The following is a 24,257-nucleotide window of genomic DNA, read 5'->3' as shown; positions in this document are numbered from 1 at the left end:
AGTCACGAGTACACGTACATTGTAGTGACGATGTCCTGTTACATCCTGTGATACACACCCAACTGGGTCCAAACAATTCGCTAGGCAAGAGACTGAAAGTGCACAGGTCTTCCCAGCCCCTCCTCTCTGACACTTTTGTGTATTAAACTTCCATCACTCTAAGTCCACACTAAAAAGATGCCACCTCGTCCTTCTCTAGATAATACAGCATCTCTTCATAAAATGTTATAAATAACATATGCTACACATCATTCTACACACAGTCTACTTGTTGATGGCTTAATTAACTGTTACACTCTAGAATAATTACCGTGGTGGTGCTGCACCACGACTATTGCATCTTCATCGTACTCAAAGCCTAAAATCTGAAACTTTTGAGTCCAGTACAGATGAGTAGAATTCTCAGCTTTGAGAACTCCATAGCCATGAATCCAAGGCACCCATGACGTGTAGGCAGACCAAGGCCCTGAAACATAAGTGTGCAGCAACACTCATCATTCCGGTCATATAAAACTTACCAATACGTAATAGTTTTATTTTTGTTTCATATACATGTATCAATAAAAGACACCACACAGTGACACTGATCACTTGTCTTGCCTCTGTCAATCAGTTAACAAACACCAACGTATGTATCTGTCCGTCCGTCTGTCTGTCTGTCTGTCTATCTTAGTTCTCTAATGAATACATCATCAAAACTAGTACATCACTAACACTAAAACAAAGCTAAACATAAAACTACGAGTCTATGAGACCCAGCTAGTGGCTCGTCAATCAACAACTAATTAATTAAACAATAGCTATTGAATAAAGTTCCAAACTGTTGTTGATTCTGTCTGTCTGTCTGTCTGTCTGTCTGTCAATACATATATTTCAAACATGGAACTGTGATACATCACTGCAAAGCACGTAACTAGAGTCCAACACTATAAACGACCTAAAACTTGCAAAATACAAACAAAGGCTAAACTCTAGAGCTAGGTAAAGATAACCAAGCCAGAAATGATAACGACAAAACCCAATAAAGACCAAGGAGATGGTAATTATGTGTCTGTCTGTCTGTCTGTCTGTCAATACATATATTTCTTATACAAGACATGATTACAGTCTATGCTAAAAATCAGCAAGTTCTAAGAGAACTAGGACCCAAGAGGTCCCTAAGTACAACTGAGAATCAAACAGTTGACAATAAGCTAACAGAGTTACTAATGGCACCAACTGAGTCACCACTATACTGGACTCTGCTCATCTTCTGCAGTAACACTCTTGCATTGCACTGCTGCATTGCAATTGAAAATCGCGTCTTCCAGTAGTTCTTGAACTCGTCCTGTCTGCACTCAGTTGTCCATGTTGCTGTTGATAAGAGCCGGTTGAGATATTTTTGGGCCTCTTGCCCCACCAACCAAAGTGCTCCATCACCAGAGGAATGAAATTCAGTGTAGTTCCACAAGAACGTGGCTTCTTGACGTATTTGTCATTTTTCAGCTTTTCTCTTCGAGTTGCTGCTGTCCCATCTTCTAGGGTTGCCTTTGGAAAAGCGTCAAGTGCCCATGGATGTGTCAAAGAGATGTCTAACTCCACTTCTTTACTGGAGTCAGGATCCACTACATGTATGTCAGGTCTGCTGTCACAATCCAGAAAACAGTGTTTTGGTTCAATCTTGTGAACAACATGCAGCTGGCTGAGGCACTCAGACCATGTTCAAACTACGGTATTGTGAGTCCAGACAGGCCCTCCACCATACTTGCATGTGATGAGATGGTACTCATCCCCATCAAGTGGCTTCCCCAGACACATTTGACCATCCATTTGGCGATTGGCATGTGGATACCCAACCTCATGTAAGCCGCCAACTGAAATTGTTTCGGTTCTAGTGCAAACTTACATGAACTAGGTATGGCCTGTAGCCAAGCTCCTGAACCTTTCCCTTGGAGGGATCTGAGACAAGCTGCTTCTCTAACACTAGCGGTAATGTCTATTCTTGATTGAATTTCTGACTTGACTGACTGACTTGTTAACTTCTGTTGTACTTTATTACAGACAGAAAGCTTGACAGAGTGAATTGTGATGGCAATGCCTGCTGCAAAGAGTAGCTGTCTGTCTGTCTGTCAATACATATATTTCAAACATAAAACTATAATACATATCTGCAAATGGCAAAAAAGTAAAGTTCGCAAGCTACACGAAAATACACATATGTGTACACATAGCAGCAAAAAATTAAGTTATTACCCAGCTTTCAGCCAACCAATGGCTGAAAAACTGGGTGTTGCCAGTGTCTGTCTGTCTGTTTGTCTGTCTGTCTGTCTGTCTGTCATCATATATTTTCGAACACAAGACTATATTACATTTCAGCAAAATAGTAAGTACTTAATTAAGTTCAAATGTACCTTGTCCATAATCTACACCCTATACACTTTACTAAGAATGAGCTATAAACTACAAGCATGCAGCAACCCAGAGACAATCAGTGACTAAAAAACTGGGTCCAGTAGAACACGAGCTTGTCTGTCTGTCTGTCTGTCTGTCTGTCTGTCAAATAACATTTATTTCAAACATACATCTATAATACAATGCTAGCAAGGTAACTATACAAAGTTCTGTAACTACGAGAGTTTACTAGGACTAGATTTAAAAAACAAACAAACATGTAACACTTAAAAGAGAACAATGCAGACTACCCATCTGTCTGTCTGTCTGTCTGTCTGTCTGTCTATTTCATTTATTGAAACACAAACTCTACATTACATTTCTAACACTAAATGCAAACAAGCTACTGAGTTCAGCTTTAGTTTAATACCTGACTGTTTGACTCTTTTGTTTTACTGCTGCATGAAGTTAGGGATTGTCATTGGTAGAGTAAGCTTTCAAATATAATAATCCATCTATCTATTTGTCTGTTTGTCTGTCCGCCTGACTGCCTGCATGGCTGGCTGGCTGGCTGGCTGGTTTGTCTGCCCATTCCCAGTCCACTTGTTTCTCTATATCCATGTCAACCCCAAATTTTCACTATGCATATAACATCCACAAATACTTCTTAGTACATACCTCCAGACTCAAATATAGGATCAGTACATAATCCATAATCTTCTTGACATCCTGCCTTGCCTGTAATGATGTGAACTGGTGCCTGTGGATTTTCGTAGTTCTTTGCTGTCACAGTCTCATTGTACACAGGCCAAAGACGTTCATAAGAATGCTCATGACCTTGAACGACCATGTCCACACCATACTCATAAAACAATGGCTCTAACCTGTAACCATGAATTAGCAACTGAAATGACCAAAAAGTTTATAATGTCACTTTACTTAGTTCGAATAATTGACTTGACTTTGCTGCAGTCGTTTGAATCATAATTCGAGCAATACATCGGTCTATGACCAAACGCAATTATCCATGGTTGCTTTTCTCTGTTGCTATTTGCTTTCTTCAGATCCTGTTCAAGCCAAGTGAATTGATCACTCACTGGACCATTAGTGAAATAGATTTCTGTTGAGTAGCTGAAAGTAACACAAGAAATAAAGTAAACACAACAAACTTAATTAAATATCATGCAACACGATCATCTAACCAATCAAGATACATGGTAAATGTTGCGTGCAGTTGTTATACTGTGGTGTGTGATTTCACAGTCTAAAATCATATATGGCCTAAAGACTATAGATATTGATGGTCTCATTTTTGACATTTACTTTCTATGTGCAATGCAGTTGCAATTTTAATTGGCATGACTTTGATCAAGCAACACACACAAACTGGGCAAACATTTTATCAATCACTGTCTTTAAAAATCAAGTAATCTAGCACCTTTCACTGCTGTTTCATAATTGCCTCAACCAGATGTCTTTGGTTAGGTTTGTTTGTTTGCTTGCTTGCTTGTCTGTTAGCAAGATTATTATCATTGTTGTAAGTATGTGTGGCTCCTATTGTGTGTACTCTAGGAATAACTGTTAGTAAGTTAAGCACTCGTAGGTTGAGAAACCGATTCCATTTGTACGTTTAGTATTACATACATGCTTGCTAATCAAAGTTGCCATTTATCATTCTGAAATTGTCCCTAAAGTTTTATATGTTCTTCCAGTTAATTAAATAGTTAATTAAATTCTCTAACCTAATAAAATGTATAAGTCCAATGTCGATACTGTACCAAAAGCGGCTGCTTTTTGGTGTTGGCATAGTCAGTCTGTTCAGGTAATGACTATAGTTGTGTGGAATCTCTGCAAAATAGACAGCAGCTACAATTAAGCAAAACGTAACATATCACAACTAGAGCAGACCATGATTTCCCATAGTCCCCATATACGGAACCTTAGCTGCAACAACTTCAATCATGTTCATGAACTTATCACCATTCTAACCACATACAAAATAGTAACTGAATAAGATGTCATAATAAAGCATTTTCATGTCTGCTTATATACAGTACTTACTAATTATTGCTATATTTATTATATTATCATTATTGTTGCTATAATAGAAATATGCCCCATAAGTTGTTACATACCTTTCCACCATCAGAGTCGAAGTCATAAGCAAAGTCTCCAACGTGGAAAATAGCAGCCGTTTCAGGGTTATCAACTTCTTTCTTCAAATGACTGAAAATAGGTGGACCATCGCTACCATATGTTCCCATATCGCCATAGAAAACAAACTGAGGAGTCCAGCTGCGATCCACATGCATAGCTGTGAAGTTATAAAGATTTGAATTCTTTCCATTACTTTCAGCATAGTATGTGTACATCTGGCCTGGACTTAGATTCTAAAAGAATAAAAACTGACATGTAGATGCCTTTCATAAAAGCAATGCCAAGGTGACCATAAAATCAATATACCTGGACGAAGCTCAAGAGTGCTGTACGTAAAACTTAACAATTAATAAGCCCCACTCTCTTAAGTAGTTCTCTAACTTCTTTCATCTCCCTTCATTAAATTTTTGCTTATAACTGCCTAAGAAAAAATTTCCTAGAGAATTATTAATACAGTAAGCAATCTATGCATTTTAGTTACTCCAACGTTTCTAACAATAAATGAATTGTTAAATAAAAACATAATTAATATAAATAAAATCTATATGAAAATATAGTACCTATAATGTACAGATAAGCCAAAGTGCTTCAAGTCTTCCAATCTAAAGGTATTATTTGAAAAGTGCAGTACAGTAGTAGTTTACTAAATTAAGATGTATATACGTAGCAATTACACACAGCAAAACAAGCGCTAGCGCTGTCTCAAAGCTACACGTGACCAAAAGAGCGCGTGACACTAAGCGCTAGGCTAAGCACGTGCAATATTGAAATTTGAATCAAAGTCCTTACAGTTAGATTGACGCGGTGAATGATCTGCAGACCATCAGGATTTCCGTAGGAAAAGTTCCAACATTCCCCCTCTACTACAGCCCACTGTGACTTCATATTGGCTGGTGCCAGCGTGACATGAACGCGAGACGACGCTTCTTCGTCTGTCGCCCACATAACGAACATCTCGCTTGGCAAGTACCCATACGACAGGTGGACCTGTTCTGGAGCTACTAAGCCTGTAGCCAGTCGCAACAGGCAAAACATGAAACTCGTTGCAATCATGTCAGCACAAGTGGAGTTGCCAACGTCTGATGCGCACACGATTGGGATGCGCATACGATTGGAATGCGTCACAGATTGAATGCAACTACGTACACCCTAAAGTTAACATAATAATTATTTAGTACACACTGTTAATTAATATGTTATTAGATCAACTCTGTAAAACTTTCAGAAATAAGAGAAGAAATAATTAGAAATAACGTGACTTATATATACCACCTTTTCCCAAAAACCTACACACTAGAGGTTCTCAGAATCTAGAGAGCTGCAAACGACTTTCTAAAATAGTACGTCAACACCTTCACATGCAGATCCATAATGGAGTTAGGCAGCTGAGCTCATACTGCTGATCCTGCACATATACGATCTACTATGTACATCCAAAGTCTAGTGGTTGTAAATCCACTTTTAACGTCTCAGTATGTATAAACCTTTAGAAGACATTCGCTTAAATGTAATGCTTTGCAATACTGTCTCTGCTACAATTTTAGTCTGTCGATGTCTTCTTTCCTGAAGTCAACCCTGTAATATATAAAGAACAGAATCCACACATCAATAGTACATGTACAGTTGCGAAGCACTATGAAGCGAAGCACTATGAAGCAACTGTAGTTAGAGTACAAACATGCATACACACGCACGCACGCACGCACAAACAGACAGACAGACAGACAGACAAACAGACACACACACACACACACACACACACACACACACACACACACACACACAAAATGGCAAATGCCAAGCCCTCACGACATAAGGGCAGTTGTGGAGATAGCTCCCCTGCCTCTAGAGAGAGGGCCTCCATGCACTACTTGGAAACTTAGGGCCAGCGCTACAATCCACCTGGAGCTTGGCTGGAGTCATCCAGGCGCACTGACTATGGCGCAGCTCTGAGACTAGACACCAAGGCCCACAAGTACCCGTCTGCTGCATGATGTTACTTGCATGATGCCAAGCCAGTGGTCATCTCCACCCCAGTCAATGACCAGGTACTCATTTATACTCCTGAGTCGAGAGAAGCAAGTGTGGGTGAGTTTCTTGCTTAAGGAAGTTATGCCATAGCTCGCCATCACTGTGACTTGAACCTGCACACTTGCCAGGTCCCGGATGTAACTTGCACTCTCTAACCAATTGAGCTACAGCACCACACACACACACACACACACACACACACACACACACACACACACACACACACACACACACACACACACACACACACACACACACACACACACACACACACACACACACACACACACACACACACACACACACACACACACACACACACACACACAACAAGCACCTACAAGCAGACATGCAAGCAGCTACACACATGCAAGCACAGTCAACCAATCAACAACTCAATCAAGTTCCAATCAAGTAGATTAGCCTGAAACGTACCTCAATGCTAAGACCTTTCTCACTTCAGAGGGAGTAAGCCGCCATGTGAGCGGTCCTGATTTGGGACCCCAGTACTCCAGTATTTCACCAACCTGATATACAAACACACTACCGGTAATCAATGCACATCAACAAACATCACCAAAGTGCAGCATCCTACTCTCTCCAAATTAAGAACGGTTGCCATCTGTGTTAGTTTAGCGAATTTGTCTCTCACTGTCCACTGTGTTATGTTTGATAAATAAGCTACAAGTGATCTCAGCTCCTTGTCAAACTGAAGACCACCAAGTTGATTGAATGATGATTTTAGAACGACTCGCTCCAACTGGCTAGTCAGTGTATCAGCCATCAAGCTCACTAGCTTGTCGTAGTTGGAAGGACCAAGAACCCCCTAACAAGAACAGTTGAGGAAAGACTACAGCATCTCTAGCAAACACTAGAAATTATTTCAATTGCTGGTTCCTGACACATCCAGGTCATAATCATTTGAGATCTGTTAATCTGTCCACCTGCCTGCCTCATTAAGTACAGTTTTATTATACACTGCACAATGACTGAACATGTGTAAATAAGCTACCCAACAATGGCTTTAAATTGCAACCAGTAAACATTACACTTTAAACACAACACTGCATGCATCTACTGCTAATTGCATAATATAAGACTTTCCACCAAATTAGAAGAAGCTGACCTTGAATGTGTCCAGCAGTGACTGAAGACCAGTAATGAGCTCTTGCACAAATGGATCTTGAGCCTCATAATGTGAAAAGTCATCCTGTTCATCAACAAACAATCAATAAAGACCCGAACAACGCAGTCTGAAGCAGGTAGCTAGTGCAGCAAGCTTCATTTCAAACCAGTGATGTTATTCTAACAACCCTAATGCCCTTGAACAAATTTCACTTAACTAATTAATTAATAACGATGATGCCATGTTATGCACGGCTATGCTCATCAAACAGTCTAACTTAGAAAGCAGTGCAACGGTTGTTTGATTTAATTAAGTCAGTGTGCATGGGTTAACAAACTTACATCAGTAATGTTGTGGCTAACAGAAAGAAATCCATCAACCATTGGCTTCAGCTGAGGCACAACAGCCACTGCTGACAGTTCACTTAATCCGGACTAAAAATGCACAAAACAATGATACAGGCAACTGCAGCAACCAGAAACATTTCGTATAACAATTACAGACAACTGGTCTTTGTAAGTAGTGGCGGCAGCAACAAGATCTGCCAAGCAAGTCTATAAACAAGAAACACATGAAAAAACTTTGGTCAATGTACACTCTGCACCATGTTACTCACATCAAATTTTGCTTTTGCTTGTTCACCTCGTTGACTCAACAATTTAGAGCATTCGAACTGGGCAACAACAAATAATAAGCAATTTACAAAAACAAAGACTCGCGTGCACTGTTTCGATCAGCCTCACATCAAAATCATCCTTTAATTTCTGAATATTCTCCATACTGGCTTCAATATTGTTCAGTGTCACCTGCACAAAACATCATGATCATATGCCTGCAATCTGATTTTCAAGCAAAATTTAATTCTATACACACAAAATCATTAATCATACCATGACAATTATCTATAACTTGAAGATATGGCTATAATTTGCAATATCAGTGCAATTACCAAATATGCTGTCTTTGCAGCTGCAGCTTCACTAGCTGTCATCTGCAGCTTCCCTTGAAGCATGCCACTCAAATCAATACTACAACAACAAAACATGATAATCCAGAAACAACACATGCCATATTCACATCTAACCTGCCAGTAGGAAAGCCTTGTTTCAAATTGTCTTGCAAGACTCCTCTATAGTCCTCAACCAACAGCGTCCTATAAACAAGTGTTGCTTGCATGTCCACATAGAAAACTTTCAGTAATTTATTCTAAAGTCTTACGTTGCATGATTTAACATAGCACATATCCCATCCACGCTGCCACTAGAGATGGTCCGCCTGCACACAAAATTTAGATAGCAACTACATGTACTAATCAAGAACTCTATGCAATGTTAAATTAGTGATCTAAGCCAAGATAACAGAGTACTGTTGGAAACTTGGAATGTAACTATTGCAATTAGACAAGTGCAATTACCTTACTGATTTCTGAACAATAAAAAATACATCATCCACCATGCTAGACGTGTAGCCACCATGAACAGACTCTACTTTCTCATCCATGCGAACAGCCTATGTGCAAAGCAATCAACGTTACCAGAAATGCGACTGAACTATTAAAATGTGTGTATAAAACTATTAAACTATTAAATTATACAAACTTATACAATAAAAAATGAAATATACAAACAGCGTAACAACAGCATGACATAGATACATTTACACCTAGGTAGACATACACCAACATTTACCTTCATCACACTCTCCCTCATAAAATATTCCTCCATTACAATATAGTAGCCAGTCAATTCCTGAAAATTCCAAAATACAATACGTCTCACATCATGTACAGTGTAATCCCATGCTATAGCACAAAGGTTACCTGCATTGTGTGACTTGTCTGACTGTCTTGAATGACTTTCTCAACAATAGTGGTAACGTCAGATACTCCACCTTCTTGAGCTAAAACATCAAGGTCAGACTAGACAAAACACAAATGCACTTTTAACTAAGAGCAAAGCAGAAAATAGCATATTGTTAATAGAATACTTACACTAAGTCTTCTTCTGAGAAATCGCATATACAGCTCAGCTCTTGCAGTGCACATTGTCATTTCAGACAGCAGAATATCAAGCTCTCGTGGATCCAACCTAACACAACAAGTGCTAAGCAAGTTACCGACTGGCAAGAGACATTGCAGCCCAAGCTTGAACAAATGGCACTCACCTTGACACAGCTCGTGGACTAAATGAGGCTCGAATGTCGTAAATCTGATATGTCAGAATAGTCAATGATAGTGTCTTAGTGTCTTTCTGCTCAAACCTGAGACACCGACCTTCTTGTCCAAATGTCTTTGTTCTTTGAATTGATCTGTCACTTTCACAACTTGAACATCACATTCGACCTTCACCAATATGTTATCATCAACAAAAAGTATTGACGCGTGTCCAGAAACGATAGCACACAAACAGACATATAAAGACACAAACTAACAAACAAACAGACACACAAACAATCACCGAGACAAACAGACAGACAGACAGACAGACACACACACACACACACAAACAAACAAAATACCTGCAGTGCTTTCACTAATGGTAACATTTTTCCTGGTCCTGTCACATTCAAAACATCAATATCAGATACAACAAACACAAACGACAACAGTGACAATGTCCATTAATAACAGACACATACGAATCGATCTATATCACACAAACAACATGTCAACACTACCATAAAATGTCTCCACAAGTGGTTGGTGTCTCTCAACCAATCTTGCAATGTCCTCAAACAAAAGAGTCAACGTATCAGCATACACCACACCTTCTCTATCACCTAAAACACATAACAGTAAACACATTCGCATCACTGACAAATAGCCTAGCTGCAATCACACAAACAATCAACCATCACCTGTGACTTGTGATGCTTCCCTTAGGTGGGCATAAGCACTAAGAGAGATCTAAAAATCAAGACAGTAGTATTACTGACAGACTGACTGCATAGTGTAATAGTTTGCTACTTGTGTTCTGAGGTATGCTGAGAATTTTTCAAGTCCTTCAAAATGCATATTTAGAAGTGGAAATATCTTCAAAAATCTATAAAAAACAACATTACAAGACAGCATACCCTATTCACCCGTAATAACGTCCATGCCCGTATATACGCCCATGTGCAGCAAGTCAGAACTTTTAGCCCAAGAAATGCCCACGCCTAAGTATACACCCAGAAAACAGCATTTCTTTCTATACACCCAGGGCATTATTACGGGCGAATACAGTATATACAATTTGTAAGTGTTATTCGTTAACTAAGATGACGGAATTAAGAGTGTCGCCTCTCTTTTCAAACCACACTGCTGTATGAGTGAAATTCTGTTATGTGAGCTACTGAAAGACTACAGATACAAAGTGACTGACAAGTAAGCAGACAAACAAACACACAAACAAACCTACAAACAGACACTTAAACAGACACATAGAGAACAAACACACAGACAGATTTAGCCTCGACGCTAAGTCATCTTCACCTTACATAATGGACTAATACGCATTATTACACGTCTGCATCACATGATTGCAAACAAAGTTGCCATTGCAAAGCAAAAAAAGTTGCAACTCTTTGCCTTACAGTGGCAACTTTGTTTCCGATCATGTGATCCAGACATGGAATTACACGCATTAGTCCACTATGTACGGCAAAGATGGCATAGTGTCAAGAATAACAGATTGACCGTACACAGACAAACAGGCAGGCAAAATATGAGTGAGCAGGCAAACAATTGGTCCATGATGTAATTACAAAAATTACTTAGCAGAATACTTGTAGACAAAAGATCCATGGCCAAATACAGAAATTGGTGTCTCACAGAAGCAAGTAGACAGAAAGATACGCAGACATATACAAATTGATAAACACTGAGTAGAACTAAAAAAATACATAAGCAATACGAACACAAAACAAATTTCCGACTCCCATACACATTACTAAAAAAATTAGTACTGCTGACACACAAACACTGACAAATTAGAACTAGACAGCAATCATTATTACAAGTTTAGTATCTCACAAAACTAACTGTTACCTTTCTACTTTGCTATTGTCAGCCATTTCAACAGCCTGATCAAACTTCTCTGTTACAATCTGCTTTAATCGTTTCTCTGCATCTCTCAACAAAGCAAATGCGCCACCAATGCCACTGCCTGACATCAAGTCCAACATAAAAATACAATAGACATTCATTCAGAAAAATTGACACACTGCATGTACCTTCAGCTGCATCTACAGCTGTCTCTTTCAGCACGTTCTCATCTAAGGTAAGGTAGCGATGAATGTGAGCTGCTGACTAAAAGACATTGCACATCAATTGACACATCAAAACAACTAACAATTAATTGTGCACTTGTTCATAGTCTTCTCTTTCCATAGCTGTCTGTACACCATCAACACAACTCTGTAAAAATACAAGTACTTGCCCGTTCTGTTACACAGATTTTATACATGTGCTAATTAAGTGTCTGTCAGCATGCCTTTAGTGCAGTTATTTGCTGCATTGGACCATTTGCCTGCCTTGCCTGTCTGTCTGTGTGTTTGTTTCTCCTGCTATAGTATGCTTGCCAAACTTCATGCATGTCTGAACTAGCTAGCATGCACCATATAAGATTAACTAACTAGCAATGTAACAAGCATACATGCTGAACGCATAATTTCACTAATGACAATACCCGAAGATCAAGCACATCATCAACTCTCTTCATAGCCTCCTGAACTCGACTCTAAACATAAAATTTTGTTACACACTGTATTTCTGTTCTATTTCCCAAACACAGTGCAATCACTGACCTTCGCTAAATCCAGCAATCGCACCTTGCTGCTCACCTTCTCTGCTAAATCACAAGTGTGAGACATTGTAGCAGACAATTTCTCTCCGTCTTTGTGAGCTGCCTGCAAGTTGGACCTAAAGAGAATAACTACGATTATTAGAAATTAAACACCACTGTTGTCGTACGTTTCACAGCTCCAATCTCTACTACTCACAACATTCTTCAATTTCCTGACTTCATCATATGTATTCAATTGATGTTATGGAGTCCAAGTCTTTAGCTCAGACTCCAAAACAATTTAACACACGTGAGTAGAATGATTAGTTAAATGCTTGTCAATAATCAATATAATGTATGTTACGATAATATGGATGAACTATTAGTAAAGAAATGTGCAACGCTTCAAGCGAGACTAAATTAGCAAATTCAAACTACGTGCATTTTCCTGAGGTAATGCACATGGGCCACATTTACAGTGTCCCGCACTGTACTTCCACCATTGTTAGTGAGTGCAAAAATTAACTTTTTACTAACAGCTGTAAAGAGTTGTGTTATACGAGACTGTTGAAGGGTGTTTGGTGGGTTGTGTTTGTCTATAGCCGTGTGTCTAGTGTAATAGAGTACATTGCCTTTGGAGCTATAAACAAGTACATACGCACACATGCACACACGCACGCACACATGCACACGCACGCACACACACACACACACACACACACACACACACACACACACACACACACACACACACAGCAAATGGATAAAGAGCTGCCGTTCGTTACGGTTATGCCTCCAGCCAGCTGGGCCGTGCTAAGCAATCTCCTGGAGCCTGGCCGGGTACTCGCAGGAGCACCGACTGCGACGCCAACTGTGGTGTGGGCACCCAAAGTCCCACCAGGACCCCAGTGGCTGATGGACTCTGTCGCAGTTGGGAACCTTTCCCACCCCAGTCAATGACCAAGTACTAATTTATACTCCTGAGTCGAGAGAGGCAATTGAGTGTAAGTTTCTTGCCCGAGGAAATTATGTCATAGATTGCCATCACTGTGACTTGAACCTGCAACCATGCAAGTTCCCAGATGTACACACTCCATAGAAGACTCTCTAACCACCAGAGCCATCGCAACACACACACACACACACACACACACACACACACACACACACACACACACACACACACACACACACACACACACACACACACACACACGCACGCACACGCACACAACACAACGCACGCACGCACACACGCACACAACACAACACAACGCACGCACGCACACACGCACACACACACACACACACACACACACACACACACACACAGTACGCACGCACATGTACTTACAGCTGTTTATGCAATGCTCCTACTTGTGCGTCCAGTTGTGTTTGCCTATCTAGAACGTTCTCCAAGTCATTTGTTATTCTTGCCTGCACGTAAACCATGATCGATCACTGCATGTTGACGTGAAAACGACAGCGAGTTTCACTGATTGGAGACCTACCTCCTCACATTGCAGCCACGCAGCTGCTGCTTTGATATCGTCAATACTGGTAAGTTGCGTTACGTCTACATCTGCGAAAGAGAGAGACATGGTACAACATCAAGGAGCCTCGGCTACACCGCAAATGTGCGCAAAGAAAGATCCAAATACAACGACTGCGCGCAATGTACAATGTAATAAAGATTTCAACTCAATAAATGATGACTGATGACAAAAGGCTGCTCAAGCCTCTTAGAGAGCAAAGATTGTTGCAAGAAGACCAAATGCGCAGTAATGGCCACAAGTACAAAAACTAAAGTAGAGAGTTCGAACCCTCTAATCCAAGACTACAACCATTCAATTTCATCAAACAACTATTGAGTAAGTGACAGCATTATAAACACATATGCAGCAGAAGAAGCATAACGTTCACCCTAAAGTTCGACACAACTATAAGAAAATATGGCTACAACACCAAGCCCGCATAGTCCCGACCACTTGGATCACCAGCTTCTTGCTTGTGACGAATGTGAACTAGCGTTGTCTGAAAGTGCTTGTTGATCTGCTCGGTCTCTTCATTTGCCTCCAATCCAGACATATCTTCCCGGATCTTATCAATTAACTGTTTTAACACAGCGGTTGTAACCTGAAAAGAGCAGTTAGTAATGCCCTAATGCTTTTCTACAATGTAAGAAAGACTTGCCTCCTCGCAGCCTTTTTCATAGTAAAATAGATAGCGATTGAGAACTTCAACAAAAAGTTGAACTTGTGCTGATGATTCCATGCACTGATTGGCGATACGGAGAGACTTTCTAAGACAGTCCATTACTCTCTTGCCATCAAGAGTCTGCAAACAGAAAAAGAACAGTCACAATACACTGTGCATCCCAATTTAGAAAAATAATAGCACACTAGAGTAACAATAAACAAACTAGAACTGTTCGACAGCAGACTGTGTTTTGCCTTTAGTAGTTAGACTTACACCTACTAGCCCTGTAGTACAACATCCATTTGCCTAGACAAAGACTGCTACCAGTTGAAATCAAGAACATCATGTACACCAACTTCACAAACTTTGTTCCCAAAATATCAACAGTATGTTAGTTTGCAAAAAGTTTCATTCAACACTGTTAATAAAGCCCTAAGGTACGATTTTAGAGCCTAAATTCAAATCTACTACCCAAATGACATATTGAGATTTTCAAACTTTCTATAACAGTGCACAGTTGACCATCACAAACTTAACGTTGACTGTCCTATTTAGGTTATTAGCACTACACCATGTCTTACCCCATCCTCTGGACTGTCTTTTGTTCGGCCTGACCAAAACAAGTGAGATGACACTGCAACACCTCGACATTGGTCAGGCTTTTTCAGCAGCTTGGATGCTGTCACTGCACACTGTGATCTAAGTGGTTCGTGGTTTTCTTCTCCAAAGCAGCTCATTCTCTCAAAGGTGGCAACAATTAATGTAATCGCTGCAAGTTGTGCCTTTGAGTCACCGAGCTCTTCTTCATACAGTGTAAATGCCTACAAGTAATACTGGAGATATTACAAACAGCAAAATAACAGACAAACAACTTGACAGACAGAGCGCTGACCTGACTCATGAATTCATATGCCACAGTTTCACATGTTTCAAACTGTATTTGATCAGCAGACTGAGCTCCTTGCAAGTACAGCCGTAACGACAACTCTGCCATGCCCTCTGCCTTGGCAAGGGCACTAATCGTCTGGTGACAATACTGGAATATACGCTGACATTTCTTTGACCATTTCTCGTCCTATTAACTCAACAGTTAGAATCAATTATCATACTCTCATAAATCATTATAAATACCTCAGTTTGTTTGCTGTTATACCAGCAAGCAAGCTTGAATGCCGAGAAGACAAGAGGAGGTAAAGTGTATCTGATGCACCATCATTCATACACATATTGGTTAGAAACAGCATACAATAATGTCTGTACCGGATACGTTTTTCACTGCCACTGCCAAAGTGCTTCCTTGCAGCATTCAAAATCTGACAACACAAGATGATGCCATGACAGGCACAGATGGACAGACAAACAGACAGACAAACAAAGTACCAGATACTGATGATCAGGAGAATCGGCTTGAAACAAGTGAATGAGCCGACCCATTAACACCTGCTCCTCTGCAAAGTCCTCTAGATCCATCTAAAACAACTAGAACATCTAACACAACACTAGTGTAATTCTCATCGTGTTACCTCCTCTGCCTGATCTGCCTGATCCACAACAAGTGTGTTGACCATTTGTAGTAAGGCATCAACCTTCTCCTGAGATGGTATCAATGTGCCATGCTCGAGGACATTGTTGATAACGTACAGAGACATCTCTTTTCTGGCAGCATAGCTGAAATGATCAAACAAAGGAGCAAAGTGACTCAATTCAAGGACAGTCAAGATGTTGTTGTATGAGTCAACAGGAATCTTGAGGAGATGTAGCAGTTCCTTGGAAACAGCTGAATTCACATCAACACTACACGTAACACACCAATGGATTACAAGAAAAACAAAATATGAAGTCACAAGACTAACTTGTCTACACTGAAACGTCCAAATATTTCCAGCGTATACTCCAGTACTTTGTCCACATAGTCTACTCTGTCTGGGTAGCACTTCAAGGCAAGATTAACAAGAGCAACTTGAAGAGATATAATGTCTTCTGGTGGCATATCAGGTCGAGACTAAACAAAAAGTGTACAATAAAATCAGGCAAACAAGGTAGACACAAGCGTATTCATGCATGCACATGTGTGGTCCTCTTTACTTGAATGATAGCTGCTATTTGCTGTGAAAAAATGTCAAAAAGTTTGACGCTGCTTGGTACACCAGGTGAATCATCCCGTTGAGCAAAGGCAGCAAGTCGATCAATCAAAGAAATAACAATATTCTTCACATTGACTGACTGTTGCAACTCGCTGCATGACTGAAGAAAATCATTCAGTGTCTGAAGATGAAACTCATCAGGAAATACCTGCAAGTTGACATCAGTAAGTACTAGAATGGACGTCTCATTAAGTCAATAGTCTATCAGTTCGTCAGATACTATCTAGCGTAGTTACATGTTGATATCACAAAACCACCTCAAATAGAGCTAATACATCCATCATTCGTGTAGTCATAGACACTTCAATAATGAGTATTGGCTTACCTGAATGACACACTCCATGAGATATTCCTGCGCAATTGCATCTTTACAATTCACCACCTGCTCCATAACACCTGGCAAAACGGCCTACAAAAGCCAAAAACAAGTAAACATCTGAGCACATTTACTATAAAACCAAATGAGACTGACTAACTTAATTAATATCAATACTATATGTACCTTCTTGTAAAGACCTACATCTACTCCTTCCAACTGGCTGAGCCGAACAAGGTTTGTACCAACAAGCAACCGAAGTTCTTGACGTTCTTGCTCTCTTTTATCTTTGTCTCGTGTGTGGCCCTGGTGTTGCATTCTCACCCACAACTTGTTCATCTCGGAGTAGTTCAGGAGGATGAAGTCAACAGAATCAGCCACTTCCCCATCATAGTGTGCTGCATCACCACTACCACTACATAACATATAAATGAAATAGTACTACCACAATATGCCTGGCTGCCTTAGATGAGGTCATCTATCAAACCATTAGAATGATAGCAAATCAAAACAAATAAGATCAGATGTAAAGACAACACATGGACAAACAAACACAACAATAACGATGATTAAAACTAAACAATAGACAGATAGACGAAAAGATACTTTATTCTCATATAGACTCTACTTGTACATATGCTAGGAATTTGTAAACGCAAACCAGTCCTTGCAAATAACACAACAGAGAGACGGACAGGCAGGCAGACAGACAGACAGACAGACAGACAGACAGACACACACACACACACACACACACACACACACACACACACACAATCCTAAATGTCAGGAGTCAGAGGTCACGCCCCCAGCTGTTAAGCTGGGCCCTGTGCACTACTCAGGGAACTCTGGGCCTGCGCTAGCAAACTCCTGGAGCCCAAGCCAGACACTCGCAGGAGCACTGACTTGTGAAGACAACTGTGTTATGAGCACCCGAAGTCTCACCAGGACCCCAGTGGCTGATGTCACGTCACAGCTGATGGCCGTTTAGGACCCCATCAATGATCAGGTACTCATTTATACTTTTGAGTCGAGAGAAGCAAATGTGTGTTAGTTTCTTGCTTAAGAAAATTATGCCATAGGTCGCCATCACTGTGACTTGAACATGCAACCCTTCAAGGTCCTGGATGTAAACACTCCGTAAGATGACTCTCTAACCAACTGAGCTACACACACACACACACACACACACACACACACACACACACACACACACACACACAACCACACTGGTAGTTGAACAAATTCATCTACTTGTAAACGACTCTTACACTGTGCAATCTTCTATTTCTTCTCCTGTATCTGGTAGCATGTTTCGTGTACACTGCAACAAATAATTCCTCAAGAAAAGACCTCGCAGTGGATGCTGCACACCACGACACATCTCCACCACGTCTTTCAGTATGTCCTTCCTTGATGATAAACGTGTCTTGATATACACCACACCCACAGTAATCAACAAATACCTTCACACAACCTCAAATGAAACATATTTCACTGTTTTACTCTGAATGCCTTACAAGCGAGGTACAATGTTTCCTGCGTACTGCACCAACTCATACAGATCACTGATTGGTTGTCCCTTCCTGTACTCATCTATGAGATAAAGCTCAAGATGCTGCAGCTCATCTGATATCTGCATGTCTAGTAAAAGCAGAACAAACCGTCAATTACAGCAGAAAAACCAAAATCTCTACAAATATAAAAGTTGCAGTTATCTTCATTGCATATGTCTGTCTGTCTGTCTGTCTACGCGTTTGTCCGTTTGCAGTCTCAGCAGACCAACAACCCATAAACAGCTCCAAACGCTGTACACACAACTCCTCCACACGTAGAACCTAGCACTAAATTATTCAACAGCGCAGTAAAGCAAGACCATCCTCACAGAGCTCATAGTAACTCTTGGGTGACAGCATGGACGTCCTCAGCTCTCCTAACATGTTAGACGCATGCTTCAACGCATCCATCAAACGTGTTTTATCCTAAACCAAACAGACATTCATATTCTTTAGTTTCACACCGAAACAACGAGAAGTTGGCAAAATATGAAAAGGGGGCCTCACCAGGCAACGCTTCATTTGGAACGCCTCCTTTTTGACGATCATGGAGGCCTCATCGAGAAATTTCTCTTGTTCCTCTTGAGGAGAAAGTTGTGTGGGCGGCTGTAAAAAGGGAAACATGAATAGAGATCAACTAGAACTCGACCGTACCTACTCACCATCGTGTGCAACTTTGTATACGGGATATCAACCTGCTCACGTGAGTAGATCTTGTGTTTGTTGTTCGTAGAAGTGAGTGAATCATGTTTGATGACTTTAAATTTCCATGCTTGTTGCAATTAACTGAACTGGGGCTGGGCCATTGTCAGTGATTAGTGTGTCTGGTATCAGCGTATGCCATGGCAAGCTAGCTGCTGTTTCATATAGCTGAATCACTGCTTGGTTCTGTTGTTGTGGACTCCATACGATCTACTTCAGAGAAATTTGTATAGTTTGTTTGTCGCACTAAATCTGTGTGGTCGTCTAATTGTAGTGTGTAGAAAGAGTTGTAGTCTAGGTGTACAGTCTTACCAATGCAGTGCCTTACATAAAAAACTAAAATGTGGACATGGAACAGATGAATGATTCATTCTTTTCTGGTGCTCCAGTAGTGAGAGATGCCTCCACATGTGTAAAATTTAAAAACACAGTATATGAACTAGCCTTTACAACGTCCCTAACATCTAGTTAAAATTCATTTTTAACAAGTCCATGAATAACTAACTAACAGCTTGTGAAGTAAGCCTGTTACTTCTTGCCAGCTGGTTGATAGCCAAACGTTTTTTTCTTGGCTATTGTTTTCCCTGCTGTTATCCAATCGTCATTGTCATTTGCAGAATCGGTTGCCTGATCAGCATGTTCATTGTCATCCCATGGGTTAACATCCTCTCTTTGTTTTTCAGCATTTGGCAGGCCTGTGCATGCAGCAAAATCAACATCAAGCTCAACATCAGAGTCATTACTATCATCATCATCAAGCCCAAGACGTGCAAACCTACTACCCAAAGTATGTCTGATGATTGTTGGTTTCACGTGTTCTTTGTTCTTTCCTTTTCCTTTCCCTTTAGCTACATTGGTAGAACCAGAATCAGTGCCATCTTGTTGTGTGCCCAGTAGTTTACAAATATCTGCAAACAACTGTGAATTTTCTGATGCATAGAGAAAGTCCTCATATGTATCATACTCTGATGCAGCACGATGTGCCACGAGTCCGTTGAATACTGCAGCTACATTGAAATCGGGCAATGGAAAATCCAACACAGAGTTTAGAATCATGATATAATACAATATGCTTTGAAATTCAGCAAAATGATGACCAAGTCGTAAGTCCCATTGCTTACATTTCTCTTTCATTGGTGAGGAAGGCATATCCAAACAGTAACGTTTCTGTTCAACAAGTTGATTAAATTTCAAATAACAGACAATAAAAGAGAAAATGGCAGCATAAATAGCCTTGTGTGACACTTGATGTGTTGCCAAATGAGACCAATAGTAGAGAGCTACTGTGGGAAGCCTCAAATTTACATCTAATTTTTGAAATTCATTAAGATCACACCCTGCAGCTAAAGATAGAAGAATATCAAGTTTTTCTTTGTAATTCATTGACTCGATCTCAGCAATACTGCAGACATTACTTAAAACCGGGATTTCTATTTCATAATCTTTCAATGCAACAGCTCCATCTGCCCTGCCAATTTCAATCACTTTAGATTGACTATATGCAGTTCCTTTAAAAAGGATTGCATACATAATTTGTCTTATAGGACATGAGCATGAGTGGGCACTAGGCCTCTTCATGTCCTCCATTTGGACATGCATCATTATTCGACCACAGCTGGCAGCTTGGACGGCAATCTTGGAAAATCTCACGGCCTTGAATGACTTGATCACCCAGTCTGGAAAAGCACTGCCATCAATAATTCTCACACTGCAATCTGAAAAACAAAAAATGCTAGCTCTTGACTTTTCCAGAATTGTAGCAAATTTGTCACGCCCCTTCGACACACGAGCCATCAAATCTGCCTCAGCCTGTCTAACACTGTGATATTGACTAAGCCAGCTAATAACAGTGGATATTCGTCTATCTCTACTGTTTAAGTGAGATGCATTCCCTGTCATGTACCGATGTAATGGTTTTAGCTGATCCTCATTAGTTAAATCATTGCCTACCAGAACAGCCAAAAGTGGTAGAAACTCATCTGACAGATTGATATGACGAAGAAAAGCATCTCGATGATACGACTGGCAACGTATCGGTCCTCCATTCTGCTGCCATTCGAATGTGTTTATAGGAATCAGACCCAGACGTATGTCTAATATGTAGAAGTCGCTGTCATTAGATAGCACTGGACAGCATAAACTGTTTGCCAATTGAGCAGCGACTGTGTCTCCTTCATAATCACACATCTTAAGCTCAACGTCAGAATCAGCTGCTGCCTGGAAAAAAACTTGCTCTATGAAGAGAGGAGGAACACAGTCAAAGGTTTGAGCTTTTCCTATCTTTTCATTAGCTCGCTTTCTCCGAGTTGGAAGCTTCAAGTCACCTTCATCAACTCCATCCAGAACTACAACCGCTTCTATGTGATGTTTCTTCAGGGTTGAGAAAAATACTCTGATGAGTTGGTAATACTCTAAGTACTGACCGCCACATTGCATGTCCAGTCCTGAGGAAATGTAAAGATGGAAGAGCAGGTTGTTTCCATCGATTACCAATTTGGTACTGGACAAGCACGTCGATGTCCAAACGGCACGAATGCCTTTCATAAACGACGTCAATCCACGAATACCCATGATTCGTAAATACACACTGCAGCTGCTGGTAAACACGACAACTGATCAGATTCTACTCCAAGCTAGGAACGTGCACAGTACACTATACAAGAATGAGCAACACAAGATAACGAGGCGCGTGTGACTGTCCTCACAGGATGTGCAGTCTTGCTGTAGGTTTAGTTCCCGTATAGGTCTCGTGCACGTGACGATCTGATAGCGAATAAAAACGCAACTACTAACACAAACATACAAAAGTTTAGATTTACAAAAACTTTGCAACGCCTACCAAGACAATTAAACTTAAGCAATTAGACCAAAAGTAACTTCGTGAGTATCTAGAGTATTGCCATACATATACATTAACTACGCTCGGCAATAATAATTAATTAATAAGTCTGATTCATTATTTTTCAGTTTAAGCAGCATTAATTGTAAAGACTATAGATTCAGCTATGAGCGCAAAATAGAGAACGAATGCTTTGGGCATGTGGCAGATAGTCATACAAGCTTCAATTTTGTGCAATGACATTCATAACTATCAATGTTAACATGCATGTCTGAGTTAAAAGTAATTGATAACTGTGATCAACTGTCATCCCAAACGCTATAGTTTCATTAATTAACATCAACAGCATACGTGTATGCCAAATTTCTAGTCAAACGTACAGAAGTTAAAAAGTATATATTTCCTGGCTAATGTTTTTCTCCTTTTCCTTCAGCTATACATAGGTAGAATCAGTACCATCTTGGTTTCTCCCCAAAAGTTTACAAATGTCTGCAAACAAGTGTGAATTTTCTGATGCATCAAGAAAATCCTCGTATGTATGATACTCTGATGCAGCACGATGTGCCATGAGTCCATTGAATACTGCAGCTACATTAAAATCGGGCAATGGAAAATCCAACACAGAGTTTAGAATCATGATGTAATACAATATACTTTGAAATTCAGCAAGGCAATGAGCAACCTCTAGATCTAATTCTTGTTGCTGGTGTTCCTCTTCCATTGGTAATTGAGGCATATCCAAACAATGAGTTGCCTTCTTAACAAGTTGATTGAATTTCAAGTAGCAGGTAACAAAAGAGAAAACAGCGGCGTAGACAGCTCTGTCTAGTACTTGATGGGTTTCCAGATGACACCAATAGTAAAGAGCTATTGCAGGAAGCACCAGTTTTGAATCTAAATTATGAAATTTACTAAAATCACAACCTGCAGCTGAAAATAAAATATCAAGTCGTTCTTTGCAACTCATTGACTCAATCTCTGCAAGGCTGCAGAGATTAGGTGAATTGGAGATATCAACCTCATAATCTTCCAGATTATCATCTCCATCTGCTCTACCAATTTCAATTACTTTACGTTGACTATATGCAGTCTCGAGATCTTTAAAAAGGATTGCATATATTACTTGTCTTATAGGACGTGAGCATGTGTCTGCAGTAGGTCTCTTTATGTCCTCCATTTGAGGATACAAGATTATATGACCACGGCAAGCAGCTCGAACAGCAATTTTTCTAAACCTCATCATCTTGAAAGATTCAATCACCCAATCTGGGAAATCATTGCCATCAATCATCTTCACACTACAGTTCAATCTTTCAAAAGAAGAAAACTTTGCTTTCGACTTTTCTAAGATCGCCCCAAAGTTATGGAATCCTGATGCATGACTCTTAGCATCTGCCTCAGCCAGTTTGACATAACGAAACTGATTCAGCCAGGCAATAACAGTAGTGATTGGATTTTCTCTGGTGGTTGACCGAAATGAAGTGCCAAGGGCCCTATTCCTTTCTCTCAAGTACTGATGCAATGGCTTCAGCTGGTCATTATTTGTAAAATCATTTCCCACCAGAACAGCTAAAAGTGGTAGAAACTCCGCTGAAAGCTTAATGTGATGAAGAAAAGCATCTCGATGATAAGACTGGCATTGTAATGGCCCTTCATTTTGCTGCAATTGAAACACGTCTGGTAGAGGAATTACACCCATAGGAATATCAAACAGGTAGAAATCACTGTCATTAGAAAGCACTGGACAACGTTTTTCTTTAGCCAAATTAGCAGCCACTTCGTCTGCTTCATAGTCACACATCACAATTTCAACAAGAGAGTCAGCTGCTGCCATGTAAAACAATTCATCTATGAACCGAGGATAAACGACTTTACCAGTATCAAAGTTTTGGACTTTCCGAATTATTTCTCTAATAGATTCTCTTTTTTTTGAAAGCGTCAAGTCATCTCCACTAACTCCATCTCGAACTACAACCATTTCTACATCATTCTTCTTCAGAGTTAAGAAGAAGACTCTGGTCAGTTGGTAATATTCTAAATACTGACCGCCACAT

General features: G+C 40.2%; 5 protein-coding genes and 1 long non-coding RNA gene across 8 annotated transcripts in view; 1 reads left to right on the top strand and 5 right to left on the bottom strand.

Annotated features, from left to right (window-relative positions):
- Positions 1–79: 79 nt before the first annotated feature.
- On the bottom strand, positions 80–5,605 carry LOC134178661 (acid phosphatase type 7-like). 2 transcript variants are annotated; one of them, XM_062645545.1, is made up of 7 exons: positions 5,317–5,605; positions 4,506–4,760; positions 4,279–4,354; positions 4,113–4,218; positions 3,310–3,501; positions 3,049–3,254; positions 80–466 (listed from the first exon to the last, which is right to left on the bottom strand). In XM_062645545.1, exons 1-7 carry the CDS (start codon positions 5,578–5,580, stop codon positions 291–293), a joined length of 1,275 nt encoding a protein of 424 aa, XP_062501529.1. In that variant the 5' UTR covers positions 5,581–5,605; the 3' UTR covers positions 80–290. The 2 variants fall into 2 exon arrangements, with proteins under 2 accessions (XP_062501529.1, XP_062501530.1); XM_062645546.1 differs by lacking the exon at positions 80–466 and adding an exon at positions 2,784–2,981.
- Positions 5,606–5,686: 81 nt separating this feature from the next.
- Positions 5,687–14,084, bottom strand: LOC134178122 (conserved oligomeric Golgi complex subunit 4-like). Its single transcript, XM_062644913.1, has 28 exons — positions 13,959–14,084; positions 13,802–13,884; positions 12,470–12,584; positions 12,352–12,402; positions 12,030–12,080; positions 11,897–11,972; positions 11,712–11,829; positions 10,650–10,725; positions 10,541–10,589; positions 10,361–10,462; positions 10,202–10,239; positions 9,957–10,025; positions 9,848–9,891; positions 9,675–9,771; positions 9,504–9,602; positions 9,373–9,432; positions 9,099–9,193; positions 8,903–8,959; positions 8,769–8,837; positions 8,634–8,712; positions 8,428–8,490; positions 8,301–8,357; positions 8,185–8,238; positions 8,026–8,118; positions 7,685–7,768; positions 7,154–7,384; positions 6,994–7,085; positions 5,687–6,102 (listed from the first exon to the last, which is right to left on the bottom strand). Exons 1-28 carry the CDS (start codon positions 14,046–14,048, stop codon positions 6,060–6,062), a joined length of 2,235 nt encoding a protein of 744 aa, XP_062500897.1. The 5' UTR covers positions 14,049–14,084; the 3' UTR covers positions 5,687–6,059.
- Positions 14,085–14,277: 193 nt separating this feature from the next.
- On the bottom strand, positions 14,278–19,342 carry LOC134178022 (vacuolar protein sorting-associated protein 35-like). Its single transcript, XM_062644800.1, has 17 exons — positions 19,325–19,342; positions 19,170–19,268; positions 18,992–19,088; positions 18,627–18,750; positions 18,378–18,572; positions 17,293–17,521; positions 17,116–17,199; positions 16,732–16,938; positions 16,500–16,648; positions 16,170–16,440; positions 16,027–16,116; positions 15,907–15,959; positions 15,778–15,847; positions 15,539–15,721; positions 15,228–15,467; positions 14,641–14,784; positions 14,278–14,583 (listed from the first exon to the last, which is right to left on the bottom strand). Exons 1-17 carry the CDS (start codon positions 19,325–19,327, stop codon positions 14,404–14,406), a joined length of 2,418 nt encoding a protein of 805 aa, XP_062500784.1. The 5' UTR covers positions 19,328–19,342; the 3' UTR covers positions 14,278–14,403.
- Positions 19,343–19,353: 11 nt separating this feature from the next.
- LOC134178024 (uncharacterized) lies at positions 19,354–20,312 on the top strand. Of its 2 annotated transcripts, none has more exons than XR_009969581.1 (3): positions 19,354–19,365; positions 20,048–20,151; positions 20,213–20,312. It is a non-coding gene; the product is annotated as an uncharacterized LOC134178024 (long non-coding RNA). The 2 variants fall into 2 exon arrangements; XR_009969580.1 differs by having other exon boundaries at positions 19,361–19,397.
- Positions 20,313–20,396: 84 nt separating this feature from the next.
- Positions 20,397–22,115, bottom strand: LOC134178023 (protein asteroid homolog 1-like). Its single transcript, XM_062644801.1, has 2 exons — positions 21,315–22,115; positions 20,397–21,079 (listed from the first exon to the last, which is right to left on the bottom strand). Exons 1-2 carry the CDS (start codon positions 21,933–21,935, stop codon positions 21,068–21,070), a joined length of 633 nt encoding a protein of 210 aa, XP_062500785.1. The 5' UTR covers positions 21,936–22,115; the 3' UTR covers positions 20,397–21,067.
- Positions 22,116–22,411: 296 nt separating this feature from the next.
- LOC134178688 (protein asteroid homolog 1-like) overlaps positions 22,412–24,257 on the bottom strand; it is a 2,240-nt gene continuing 394 nt past the window's right edge. Inside the window, exon 2 of the mRNA XM_062645570.1 lies at positions 22,412–24,257. This exon is cut by the window's right edge and continues 265 nt beyond it. Within this exon, the coding sequence (XP_062501554.1) occupies positions 22,637–24,257 (1,621 nt within the window). The 3' untranslated portion in view covers positions 22,412–22,636.

Source organism: Corticium candelabrum, chromosome 4, assembly GCF_963422355.1.
Source record: "Corticium candelabrum chromosome 4, ooCorCand1.1, whole genome shotgun sequence".
NCBI classification, from domain to species: domain Eukaryota; kingdom Metazoa; phylum Porifera; class Homoscleromorpha; order Homosclerophorida; family Plakinidae; genus Corticium; species Corticium candelabrum.
The sequence above is the reverse complement of the archived record's forward strand: the minus strand, read 5'-3'. Positions and strand labels throughout refer to the sequence as shown.